This window comes from Lytechinus pictus, chromosome 4 (assembly GCF_037042905.1).
Source record: "Lytechinus pictus isolate F3 Inbred chromosome 4, Lp3.0, whole genome shotgun sequence".
Lineage (NCBI taxonomy): Eukaryota > Metazoa > Echinodermata > Echinoidea > Temnopleuroida > Toxopneustidae > Lytechinus > Lytechinus pictus.
In genome coordinates, this window is record NC_087248.1 from 1,432,081 (window position 1) to 1,445,395 (window position 13,315).

Below are 13,315 nucleotides of genomic sequence, written 5' to 3' on the forward strand. Positions count from 1 at the left end.
AGGTAAAATATCGTAAAGATCATTTTGAGATGGGTGAGATGATGTGAATATAGATTGATAATAGTCTCTAAGAGCAATTAATATTTGTTTTTGTGAAGTCACGATTATATGATTATCAATTTGTAATTTAGTTATGACTTTCTGTCGTTGATTCCTTTTTTCAAGATTTATAAAATAACGTGTGTTTCTTTCACCATTTTCGATCCAATTAGCTCTTGCTCTTATAATTGCACCTGCTGTCTTTCTCTCATATAACATCTCAAGATCCTCTTTACAAGACATTATCTCATTTTTAACCAATTCAGATTGATTCTGGGAATAACTGGACTCAAGGGATTTGAGTCTAGCTATAATATTTTTTTCTCGAGCTCTACCTTGCCTGGCTTTCTCAATTGAATAGCCAATCGTCATTGATCTAATTTGACATTTAAGAAAATCCCAGAACGTATTAGGATCTAAATTATTCAAAAACATATTCTTGTTTTCTTTTATACAATCTCGAACCAATTCAGTGTATGTTTCATCTTGCAATAATGAAGTATTATATTTCCAAAAACCTCTCCCCCTAGTTTTATTTAAAAAATGTAAATTACAAAATATCGCCGAATGGTCGGTTTTGAAACCAGGTAGGATATCACAATTATCAATTTGTGTAATCAAGTTGTGCGATACTAAGAAAAAGTCTAAGCGACAGAATACATTTCTTGAATGCCAAGTAAACTGCTGGACATCAGCATTATGAAAGCGCCAAATATTTACTAAATTATATTCATCCATTATTATATCAATTGAATTCAACGAGTGCAAATGTGTGGTTTGGCGGCCACCTTTTTTATCTTTATTTACATCCAAAACCAGACTAAAATCCCCACCCCAAAGAATCGATTCGCAATCAAATTCATGTAACTTATGAAGTATTTCATAAAAAAATTTATAATTATCATCGTTAGGACCATACACATTTATCAGTGTGATTTTTTGTTGATTTAAAATGGTATCTAATATCACAAAACGACCAAACTCATCATGATATTCTTTTTTTAACAGTAATATCTAAAACGTTTTTTCAAAAGAATACATACTCCTCGACTATTGGAGGTTCCATGCGAAAAGAAAACTGAACCCACTCCCCAATCCTCTACCCAACTTTTCTCATTAACAATGGTAGAGTGGGTTTCTTGTAAAAAGAAAATACTAGCATTTTTACTGCGTAGCCAAGATAACACCTGTATCCGTTTAAATCGGTCACCTAGACCACGGGCATTCATAGAATAAATTCCTGTCTCAGTCATAGTATTCATTAATAGTACCTAAAAGTGAACCTACAGCGTGTTTACATGAAATTACAAATGGGTTTGTTACAATCGTACTATTAATAGCTTGAATGTGAACGTTTTGTCCATCATAACATGAAAATGAATTAAAGTGTCTATGTACACAAAAGTTCGAAAGATAAACTTCTAACGTTGCTTCAATATCGGTTCTTTTTCCGTGAATGAGAAAAGGTAACTTCTGTAACATTCCACCGAAAGACTTAGTATCGCGAACAAGAACTCTGTGGCAGTAGAACTGTGTTTTCGCTAAACATAAGTAGAATAAATAACGTTTTTCATACCTTTCGCAATTCGTTATTCAAAATAGTTCCATGCCAATCAGATCAAGGAATAACCAAATCATCGTCGTCGGGATCATGATGCACTTGCGCTGTGACAATGCGATCAATATGAGGTGGTCCTTCTGCGTCATACTGAACACCGGTAGAAGGCGTGGAAGGGGGTGTGGCAGGGGGTGTGGCGCGGGTGTGCCCAATAGTAGGAGAATCAATGAGCGCTGGTTCCTTCCCGGAAGTATCGTGCCTTGCCTGGGTTCCCCGCGAGACGTTCTGTGTAGGCGAGTCAGCTGCGGCGCTGGTCTTGGCTGCGTAGAATGGTGCTAAGTTGCCACGCCCTTGCCGCCATTTTCCGGCAGAGAAATGAAAACGTGTTCCCGAACGGAACGCCGCGTTTACTTCCTTTATCCATTTCTTCTTCTCTTCTCTATCTCTTTTCGTTAGATCATCTATGATATACATTCTTTCCCTTTCTAGCTTTTTTCTCTGCTGCGAAACAATGTACCTCTTGTCCTGATACGACAACATTTTTACCAGTAGATGACGTGGCAGGTTCTTCACTTGAGGGCCGTCCCGATGGGCTCGTTCTACCTGTGGGTGTTCCATATCAAAATACTCAGTAAGAAAATGACTTACAACTTCCATGGGGTTCTCATTGGGATGAAATGGTACTCCAACGATTCTAAAGTTATTTCTCCTTGAGAAACGCTCCAACTTGTTTTCGGCTAGCTCTGACATTTCAAGACGGGATTCATGGGTCGAAATGCGTGATTCTAATTCCTTCACTTTTTTCTCGAGAGGAGTAACCTTCTTCTCCAATTCAGTTGTGCGAGCATCCTGAAAAGCTAGAGACTCCTCAAAACTAGAAAGCATTGACCGAATGTCAGATATTCCTTTTCTAACAAAGTTTTCAAAGTCGGAAGGTGGGGGATTTGGTTGTATCTCGGAAGCTGAATGTTGACGGGCGCCGCCCCGGAGGCCGCAGTTGACGTTCCGCTACGAAGATTGATAGGCATGGTTAGATTTCTATTACGTACTTAGCATACGAAAACGAGAGCTCTCGAAAACACGTCACTCCTCGGCGAACATTTCAAAAACTTAACGTTGTACATCTTGATGGATCAAGGCACATCAACTTTATATAATATTTGTTTTCTATACGTGTATAATATCGTACGTAATTAATTTATTATATGATTTGTGGAGAAATATTGAAAAACATACTTTCTTTGAACAAACTGAATATTTTTTTTATAATTCTTTCTTTTAAGGAACTTATCATCTCTTGAAATAGGGACTCTACAGCCACGCTCATTTGAAGGCCTAACCAACGTACGACACATGTAAGTATATGTTTCTGTTTATTGCATCAAACAAACATCACACAGACTTTCATATGTTAATTACAACCGATATTTTTTTTATTTCAACAGAGCTTTACAGAACAACCCTCTACGTCGAATAGAAACGGGAGCTTTTCTTCAACTCAATACAACAGAGACGATGTAAGTATTCAAATATTAGTTATTTATGGATGTAAATGTATTTCATCTGTAATAGTTCTTAGTTTAATATCATATTCAACAGGTTGTTCCCCCCCCCCCATATCATCATCACATTGTGAGCGTAAATGAGCACTCTTTTATTCGTATATATTGTTTTACGTCGTACAGTGTGTCACAAAAAATGTATATTGTAAAAATATGCAATTTTGGTATAACTAAAATATAGCATGTCATCTTGTTAAGCACTTTAAATGACATAAGTGACAAAAATTGAAAGAAGGCGAAAGATGGACTGTTGTATATTAATGCTTCTACGTTTATAGCCATACTTACTGTACAGCTCATTAAAGCTTGGCATAATTGGATAAAAGAATGAGAGCTTTCATTACATCAGCATTTTTCACACCAAGGGCAAAATAATCTCACTCGTGACTATATACATACAAACATATTGAAACAGTAAAATATCTATACTGTTTTTACTTTATGTTCTGAGAAATGTTTGTTTTGATGTTACAGTGATATCAGAGGCTGTGAGGTAGACTCATTTCATCGTGATGTTTTCCAAGGACTCGGAGATTTGAAAACACTGTAAGTTTTATCGGTTGGATTTTATCATTTTTATACGATGTAATCAATGTTATTTTTTATGATTCATTAAGATCTTCTACAGGGCTTGTTATTAAAATTACGTGAAGTGAATAAGAGCATGTTATAAACACGAGTTCCACAGTAAAGCTGAGGGGGATCTAGAAGAAAAATTTTGAAAGTGGGTTAATGATCATGCTGATATTGTCCGAAGAAGTTGTGCAAAAACACAAAAATCGGTAGTATAAGATTACTAGTAGTGTAGTTTTCGGAACCATATAAGTATATTTTTAAAAGGAAATTCTGTAACGTATTATATACAAAAATGATGATCGACCCATTGCTTTCATCCATACAGTGGTGACGATATTTGGATTGCTTTGAGATATGATTTATTTCATTTTTTTAAATCGGCCTATGATACTGATCCTCATTTATACTCAGCGACTAACAAGGGTCTTTATGTTTATCACTTTGGATTCGTCACGTATTACTTCCAATCATATCCACTACAGTGTTCTTGATAATTATAATCAAACGGATGACTCGTGTTTTTTCCGGAATTGGATGTTTGTATCCATATCTTTAACCGATTACATTTCCATGGGTTACTCTTCCTCGGAGCTTATCTTAGACACCGGCGAAACCGTCTCCAGACCGACCACCACGACCAAGCTATTACGTTTTTTTTTTTTACTAAGACATATGGCATCGGTCGGTTTGGAATTGGTTTCGTTGGTGTGACTATAAGACTAAAGACATAAAATTTGTTATTTCGTTTTCGTCATCCTTTCAGATATACCGACGAGTATGTCTTCTGTTGTTTAGTATCATCCGACACGAGATGTGAAGCTCCTGTGGATCAATTCTCCAACTGTCAGGATCTGATGCGGAACAGATTCCTTCGAGTGGCCATCTGGCTTCTTGGACTGAGTGCATTGGTTGGCAATGCGTTTGTCATGTCATGGAGGTGGAGAACAAGACACAAGGAACCAACCAAAAGGGTTCAGACATTCCTTATTCTTAATCTAGCCTTCAGTGATCTTCTGATGGGGTTGTATATGATCATTATTGGCAGTGCTGATATGTACTATAGGGAGGTATGTTATCATCTATGCATTGACTCGCGACTCAAGTTATAACTTCTGTACAAATTGTGTCTAATGTCTGATATGTTTATGGCGAATATTTAGGACGGGAACGACTTAGAAAGTCAAAGAATTCCATCTTCTCGTGACTTAATAACATTCTTATTGAAGACAACTCCATAACATAATTAACCTTTTTGCATGTCCTGCCCAATTTTTTCTTCACGTTAACTACACTTTACGAAATGCTCGAACCATGGTGATTTAAGAACGGCACAACAGTGTATATGACGTATACAGAGACAAATCATTTTGAAAAGTTTCATATTTAGGCGTTCGGAATATTTCAAATTAGTCTTGGACACGATAATGTTCATATTAATGACCAATTGAAATCAAAAACAAAGTTGCAAGCATTTATTTCTGTTTTTACTCAGTTTTTAATGCACGCTATCATTTGTTTTGTCAGTCAAATCCCAAGTTTTTTAATGAATGCTAGAATTTGTTTTGTCAGTCAAATCCCAAGTTTCGTTTACTTTCTCTTTTAAGGAGTACATGATTCATAAAGAGAAATGGCAGTCTAGTCCAATGTGTCAGCTGGCTGGTTTCCTATCAGTCCTCAGCTCCGAAGCTTCAGTCTTCCTTGTTACACTCATCTCCATGGATCGATTCCTAGGCGTAGTCTTCCCTTTCAGTCGTTTCCGATTCCACACCAAGTCAGTACGTATCAATGTCCTCATCGCCTGGTTAATAGCCTTCATCCTCAGCCTGCTACCAATCACACTCCGATCGGCGTTCGGCAATCGATTCTACGGACGATCAAGCGTCTGCCTGGCACTACCACTCACAGCTGATCGGCCACCGGGTTGGGGATACTCAGTGGCGCTCTTCATAGGGTTCAACTTCATGTCGTTCTTCATCATCTTCTGTTGTTACACGGTGATGTTTGTAGCGATACGCAGAGCATCACAGCAGTGTACGAGACAGAGAGAAAGGACGGAAGAAATCAAAATGGCGACTAAAATGGCGGTGATCGTCGGGACTGATTTCTGCTGTTGGATGCCTATTATTATCATGGCCTTGCTCTCGTTAAGTGGTGCTGTAGATATACCTCAGGTAATTCAATATCTTCCTTAGATTTCAGAACTAAGTATAGGGAATACGTACACGAACTCAAAATTCATCATTGGTGCAATAGTCTATTCCATGCAATTTGTACCACACAAAATTGGAACTATTTTCGTTGTTTTCTCCATTTTATCCAACAAATACTCTTCATGATTATAACCTTTACATATTTTATTGTCACCATGAGGCACGATGGAAATAATCCAATTCATTCAGCCACTATCTCATTCTTGACACCATCTATTTGGCAATATTGTATAAATGCTCTGTATGCCCTATATATTTCTTAATTGTTAATTGTTTTTGCTTCTGATGTATTTGTAATCTTTCTAACAATTTCCTCGTATATCCCACTCCTGCCACCGTATATTCGTCAACACAATAATAGAAACGTTTGTTAGGTCCTAAACATTTCTTAATGTTCTTCTTATTTGCAGGAAATGTATGCATGGGTGGCGGTGTTCATCTTGCCAGTAAACTCAGCAGCGAATCCCTACCTCTATACCATCTCGACCCTGGAGCGCACCCGGGAGAAGAGTAAGGGAACACTCCCTACGCACAGCACGTGGAAGAGCGAGTGCACGCGAGAGCTGAGTGTGGGAGATCTTGAGATGGTCCGCTTTGTACGGCGGGACAGCGGGGCTCCTAAAGGTGCCATTATGTCATGCCATAGCACTCCATCTTAATATATTCATGCTTGTGTGCGTATGTATGTGCGTGTGTGGAGGTGTGTGTAGGAAAAGGACCGGGGAAAAGGACCTTATGAAGCGTTTTCCTCTTTTACCTTGTGGACCACGAAGAAAATACAAAATGAAGCTTTTTGAAGGGTCCGTTGAAGATGATTCTGAAATGATGTATTGACTGACAAAACGTCTTCATCGCTTGTTGTCCGGTGTTCTGTGCGTCATGATATTACAACGAATCATGTTTAAGTCTGTGATATGGTTGTGTGTTTGTGACGTCATTTCATGGCTTTGAAATATATCATGGTGGAAACGTGATGTTACATTTTTTTGTAGAATGGAACACATATCACCAAAATTAAGTCCACTTTCATACGCACCTGCACACCTCTCTTGTAGATTTCTATCTTTCATTTTACCCCAAACCACACTCAAACTACGTGTGCCAAGATGTTTTATCCCCTGTTCCCAATTATAAATCTTTATCTTGAAATCAAACAGTCCAATCTGAATGTTTATCTGAAAACCATGGCGATGTGAGCCTTTTGTGTTTAAACTTCCATCTGTTTTATTTTCTCAACCGAAGAGCGCCCCCTGTCTCGCCGGCGCCATTTGCTTGATCAAGACATGTGACTGTGGTGAAACGAAAAACTTGAAATTTATTATGCATGATATGTGTTGATGATTAATGAGAGAGCTTGAATGTGTTTATCAATAATCCAACGACGTAGTCTATCCCGGACAAAAAGTATACATTTAGGCCTTTGCTTCAGATAAGTCTATCCCCTTGTACATTATTACGGCACTCATCTTAAAAGTTGTTTCATGCCCATTTCATTCAGTTAGTAAATATTGTCTTAAAGTAATGTGACGTGAGTGTGAATCGGTATTATTTGTCCACTTATCGACAAATTGTAAACCATCATGTTGAAAGTTAGAATGCAATGTACACGGAATATCCCCTTTAAATTGGACACTGTAAAGGGACTCTTTTTTTTTTTCTTAAGTATTCACTCGACTTTGCGATGTACTCACAAAGAAACGGATTACTGTAAAAGCGGTACCTCCGTCATATTTTAGCATTCTTCACTTTTGGTGTACGATCAGGGCCCTGTGAATCATTTTCTTAATAGGGGGTGCTGCTGGTTTGAAAGAAACATTTGACCAAGAGTTTTTTTTTCACTACAAAATGAAGGTGATTTTGGTTAAATTACTAGTTTTTAGCATACCTACCTGATTTCCAAGGGGTGCTGCCTATGGTGAATAACACAAGCAGCATCTCGCTTCACATGGTCTTGTCTACGTCTACACCAAGGAGCTACTGTACAGACTAATTACTTCATGATTACACATTTGATGACACAGTTAGCTGCAGTGTGCACCCTATAGAGTGGAAAGTTGTACAATTATAAGCAAGGTGCAAATTTAACGTAAGTTATTTTTGCATCGTAAAGAAGGCAAGAAGCAAAGAACACTGGGAACAAGTTAGCTTGTGTGAAAACAGACAAATCAAAGAAACAGATCAATGAAAGTCTGAGAACAAATGAACAGATATAGCCTGTGTCACGTAACACAAGGCTCTGTCTTCTCTGTGATTGCTTGGATGAATTTTACGATGGAATTAAAAAAAATATGCAATCACAAAACACAACCTCGCAATCAAACAATCAATCACTTGCCTTTGTGTTACGAGATCTTGATGAGTTCTAGAATCATCGTTTAGAAAGAATGAATATTCTGTGTTTTATCTTTCAGCTGTAGGGAACGATCTCGGTAGTCCATTCGTGAGGTCAATCAACTTAGATCTTTCTGAGAATCGTGTGATGCCTGTAGTCAGTAGTCGATGTCGAACCTTCACCTTAGCACACTATCTAGCCACACCGAGTCTTTATTTATCAGAGGTTGATGTGATGGTCATTGAACGAGACATCGGGCGGGCACTCGAGTTCCTTCATCGGAATGGCTACGTCCATGGTCGAGTGACGGAAGATTATATACTAATTGATAAGGTAATACTCTGATGATGATGATGATTACGACGATGATAATGGTGGTGGTGGTGATGATGATGATGATGATAATGTTGGTGATGATTATAGTGATAATGATGATGATGATTGTTGATGATGATGACGACAACCTCGAGTGTGGTGGTGGCTGATGGGGTAATGATAGTTGTGGTGGCTTTAAATGTGGTGATAATGGGAATGCTACTGCTGACAATGAGGATCATGATGATGACAATGGTGATGGTGAAGATGATGGTGGCTTTTATGGTTATGCTGGTGGTAGTGCTGATGATGTTGATGACAAAAAAAATGTTGTTTTGACATCTTTACGACTCGTCATTCAAGAAAACATGGTTCAACATTGCCTGTCCGTATTTCATTATTATCATCATTATCTCACTCTTCAAGGATTTCGATCTTCTTTTTCTTTCTGAATTCACTGTATCACTGACTTCGATGGAGAATGCCAAAAAAATGAGAAAGAAATTATTTGGAGGTAATGACATAGGATAGAAAGAGTGAACTTCGAGAGGGAAACATCAAGACAGAAATAATACGATATGAAGACTAGGGGAAGAAATAGAAAGCGCAACAGACAGACAAACCCAAGTACTTGAGAAAACATTTACAGAGGGAAATATAGACACATGTAGAGAAAGATTGGGGTAACACAAGAAGCATTTCCCCCATTCTCTCATTGCGAACATAATTGTACTTATTTATGGATCTTTATAACCCAGCTCACCTGAGCGCACATAATAACAGCCGATGTATTTCACCTTATTTTCTTATTTTCCACGATAATTGATTGTATTCAGTCAAGCCTCGGTTCAAAGTCCATTTCCTGAACATATTACTAATGTACTATGGCCTTGTTCGTTTCTCTAAAGTTCATTTTGGGTATATGGAACGTGCTCAATTATAATTCGAAATTGCTCGTCATTCGGAAAAGAGAATGTACAACTATTGTGTTGAATAAGTTTGTTTACCCATTGACTGCCGCAATACAAAACTTCGCGTGTACTGTATACCAATCAGAAATTATTAATTGATTATGATTAGTTTAATTGGTATCAATATTTCAGGGGGAAGGGTCTCGAAGATCGAGATTTTATATTGGCTTACAGCTAAATTAAAATTAAAATTGTTTTAGATGTTCTTAACCTTCATGTAGGATAGAGGAAGTAAAAGCATCAATATTAATGTAAAATACAGGAATGAGATGATTCTATGTTCAAGACTGGCACAGATAAAGTTCATTCAAAGATAAGCTGAAATTATATGCCTATACATAACTCGCGAGGAAAAAAATGTACACATTACATTATAAAGCTACTATATAGCACTAACAGCATAGCTTCGGGTATGATCATTCCTCATCTTTTACAATTTTTTAGTGAAGCAAAGTGACTTGGGTGGTTGTTTAATAGACGCTTTATTTTATTTTGGGGGAGGGGAGAGGCTCGCTACGCCATGTGACGTCATATCAGGGAAACATACTCCAGTCGATTCGTTTATGTTTGATCTAGAATATAAAAGGTTTGGTTTAGAATCGGTTTCGATGACGTCGCACCTTTGTCACAGCGGTAATGGTTGAAACAGACTTCTCCTTGATACTAGAATATGAATGTTGTTGGTTTGATGTTGGCCAGTAGTTTATTATGCTGCGGTAACACCAGTGAAACCGACTCCATTCCGATCAAAGCTTTTACATTGTTTTGAATGGCATATCTATCATTGGAAGGTTGGAATCGGTTTCATTTGTGTGGCTTTATAGCTCTTTTCTGTTGTCAGTCTCTTTTATCGGTCTGTTGACAGCCTGAGTTCGGTCTCATGACCGTCTGGTGTCGCCAGTCACATCAACAAAACCGTCTCCAGACCAATCAGTTACTACGTTATTTTCAATGACATACCATTGGTCAGTTTGGAATCGGTTTTGTTGATGTAACAGCAACATAATGTTGAATGGCTAAAATAACATGAACAGTGTCATGATGGATGATTATTTGTTTTATTTAATATAGGAGCGACTATTCTGTCTCGTTATCGTCACATTGACAAAACCGACGCCAGACCAACCAAAGACCAACTAAAGCTATCACGTTATTTTCAATGACATACCATCGGTCGGTTTGGAGTCAGTTCCGTTGGTGTGACAGAAACAAAGTGTTGAAACCTCTTTAATAACCTTAAGTATATTATTTCTTGATCAAGATGATTATATTTTGTTTTATTGAATGTAGGAGCGTCTATTCGTCTAGTATTAAACATGACGTCATAATTTGGTTTTCCCCACCCGTAAAATTGGAATCCAAATGAGTAACCGGTTTCCTAACTACTCGTGTAATGAGTAACACGGGTAACATGAGTAACATTAGTTATGTTATTCGGGAACCACTGGTAAACCACTGACTTTGCTGAATTACCGCATGTAAACATATTTGACCTTCTGGTTTCTTTCTTCTTTTTTTAAGATAATGATTTGTTTGGGATGACTTGAGCAGTTGTTAATTAGAATGTCACAAAATTTATATATACATGAGGATGAAATTTTTGGTAAAGGTTTATCTAAGTCAAATGTATATTAGGTCTCATTGCGACTCTTTTTTAATTTCGAAATTTGATGATAATTGTCATAATGTTTAATCATTCTTTGAAAGATGCATCCAGAACACTTATCTCGCCAATTTATTCATCGCATGATTATGGAAATCGGAAAGCCAAAGATTATTTACTTAAATTTCAACGCAATACGTAGTTCATTCTTGGGAAAAGGTTCTAAACAGTCAGGTCAAAGATAAAAAAAAATACAGGATTAAAAGTATAAAATATCCCTGCTTTATTTGCTATTCGAAGAGAGTAATAACGATTTAACTTTTTCCAACAGCAAATTAACGGGAAAGCGTACTTCGATACTAGTTATAGTTCACGCATAACCAAGGTGTGAACAAAATTCCAAACAGATTTGATTGTTTATTTTGTTTTGGATAATGCTTACTGAATTGCAATAGGCCTAAATTGGAGACTCGTTACGGAAAGATCAGCTAAACCAATTAGTAAAATAACACAACTAAGTGTTTTAGCTGAAAGTCCAGCAGGAAATTATTTTATTGTAAAGAACAAGCATTTCAAGGTTCATTGTGCTTGTAATGAACATTATACAGCTAGTTTCATTATATCTGAATATTTTTTAACAATACTCTTTACTCGGAATTGTCTTTTCTTCTCAAGTCATGACGTTAGTTAGATAAGAGGAAAGCATAAGAATTGCCAAGCTAATAGAATTTAAACTATTTTTCATTCATGGCAGTGTTTGTATTTTAAAATATAAATCTGATTTTCATGACTACAACTTTCTAAATTTAGACGAATGAAATATAGAAACTTTTGTCACAGCGTAGCTATTCATAAATTCATTCTTTGTTAGAGTGAGAATAATAGGTATTATGACACTGATCTACTTCCCGGTTTTCTTCATTCAAGCTGCTATTCAGTATGTCTGACTTTTGAAAAGACATTAATTTATGTATGAAGTCATGACGTACCTTGTTAATGTTACCCTAGCGTTGCCCAAATATGGATATGAATTTTCTTCCACACTACTGTCATTTCATCAACTTGATAACATTTGCTTCACAAAGAGATTCACAGAATGTAAGTGTCATCGACGTTTTGTTTAAATTGCAAAAATTTGACTTTTCTATAAGTTGAAGCTCATTGTTTTTCCAATTTATTTAGATTTTATCACCGAAACAATCAATAAGGTGATTTTTATTGCATCATACCTGTCTAGAAACCCCCTGGTGCCCCTCCCCTCTTTACCTCAGGAATTCTTGTACGAAAAATATGGCAGAAATTGATATATATTTGTTCGATTGTTGAACTCCGATTATTCAAGTTGTTTGTAAAAAGTTACAAGAGTTTAACAACAGATTTAACAAATTCCTTACCGCTTTTATTTTATTTTGCATCACTATCGGATAATAATATTTTCCAAAATCTGATTTATTTCGATTAGAAATTGGGAATCCTGATCAAACCCAATTGGATTGGCCAGATAATGATAAAATAAAATGAAGTTAACTGGAGTGTCTCTTATAAATTTGTTGATCACGATATGAATAGAAAGTGGAAAATGTAATTGTTGAACACCATTTAATCAGGTGGAATATGTAGACTTGTGAAACTGACAAATATTTTGCAATAAAGGTTATACTTCAACAGCAGTTAGTACAGCATAAATGAATTCATTGATATACCTATCGAACCTCGGCTCTTCGTATTAAGGTTGGTGGTAATCTTAAAAGTAACTTATAATCACAAGAGCCTGTATAATACCAAAGGTTCAATGGATTGCTAATATGAAAGAACGAACCGGATTGGTTTCGATTCAGTACATAAATCCGTCCGTTATTAAGTTATACGCACGATTTGACGTAACATTTACGGAAATATTTTTTTTGAAACAGTTATATACACGCCGTGCGCATGATATGTCTCTCTTGTAACGAAATAAGTTGGAGCATTGATTATCTCACACATTAAATAAGTTATCAAGTCATTTTTGTTTCATTCTTTGATTAAGTTCACGGTCTCATATATATATATATACTCATATACTCAACTGCACTTTGATACTTGGTATCATATTATTACCCCGGCTGTGGCTAAGCCGCCATATTAATAGGCGATAAAGCGTTCAAGG

General features: G+C 36.7%; 1 protein-coding gene across 1 annotated transcript in view; it reads left to right on the forward strand.

Moving 5' to 3' along the window:
* LOC129259723 (uncharacterized) overlaps positions 1–8,622 on the forward strand; it is a 54,452-nt gene extending 45,830 nt beyond the window's left edge. The window contains exons 43-49 of the mRNA XM_064098873.1: positions 2,881–2,952; positions 3,043–3,114; positions 3,634–3,705; positions 4,499–4,802; positions 5,340–5,906; positions 6,356–6,569; positions 8,357–8,622. Of these exons, the coding sequence (XP_063954943.1) occupies positions 2,881–2,952; positions 3,043–3,114; positions 3,634–3,705; positions 4,499–4,802; positions 5,340–5,906; positions 6,356–6,569; positions 8,357–8,622 (1,567 nt within the window). The remainder of the gene's footprint in view (positions 1–2,880; positions 2,953–3,042; positions 3,115–3,633; positions 3,706–4,498; positions 4,803–5,339; positions 5,907–6,355; positions 6,570–8,356) is intronic.
* Positions 8,623–13,315: the final 4,693 nt, after the last annotated feature.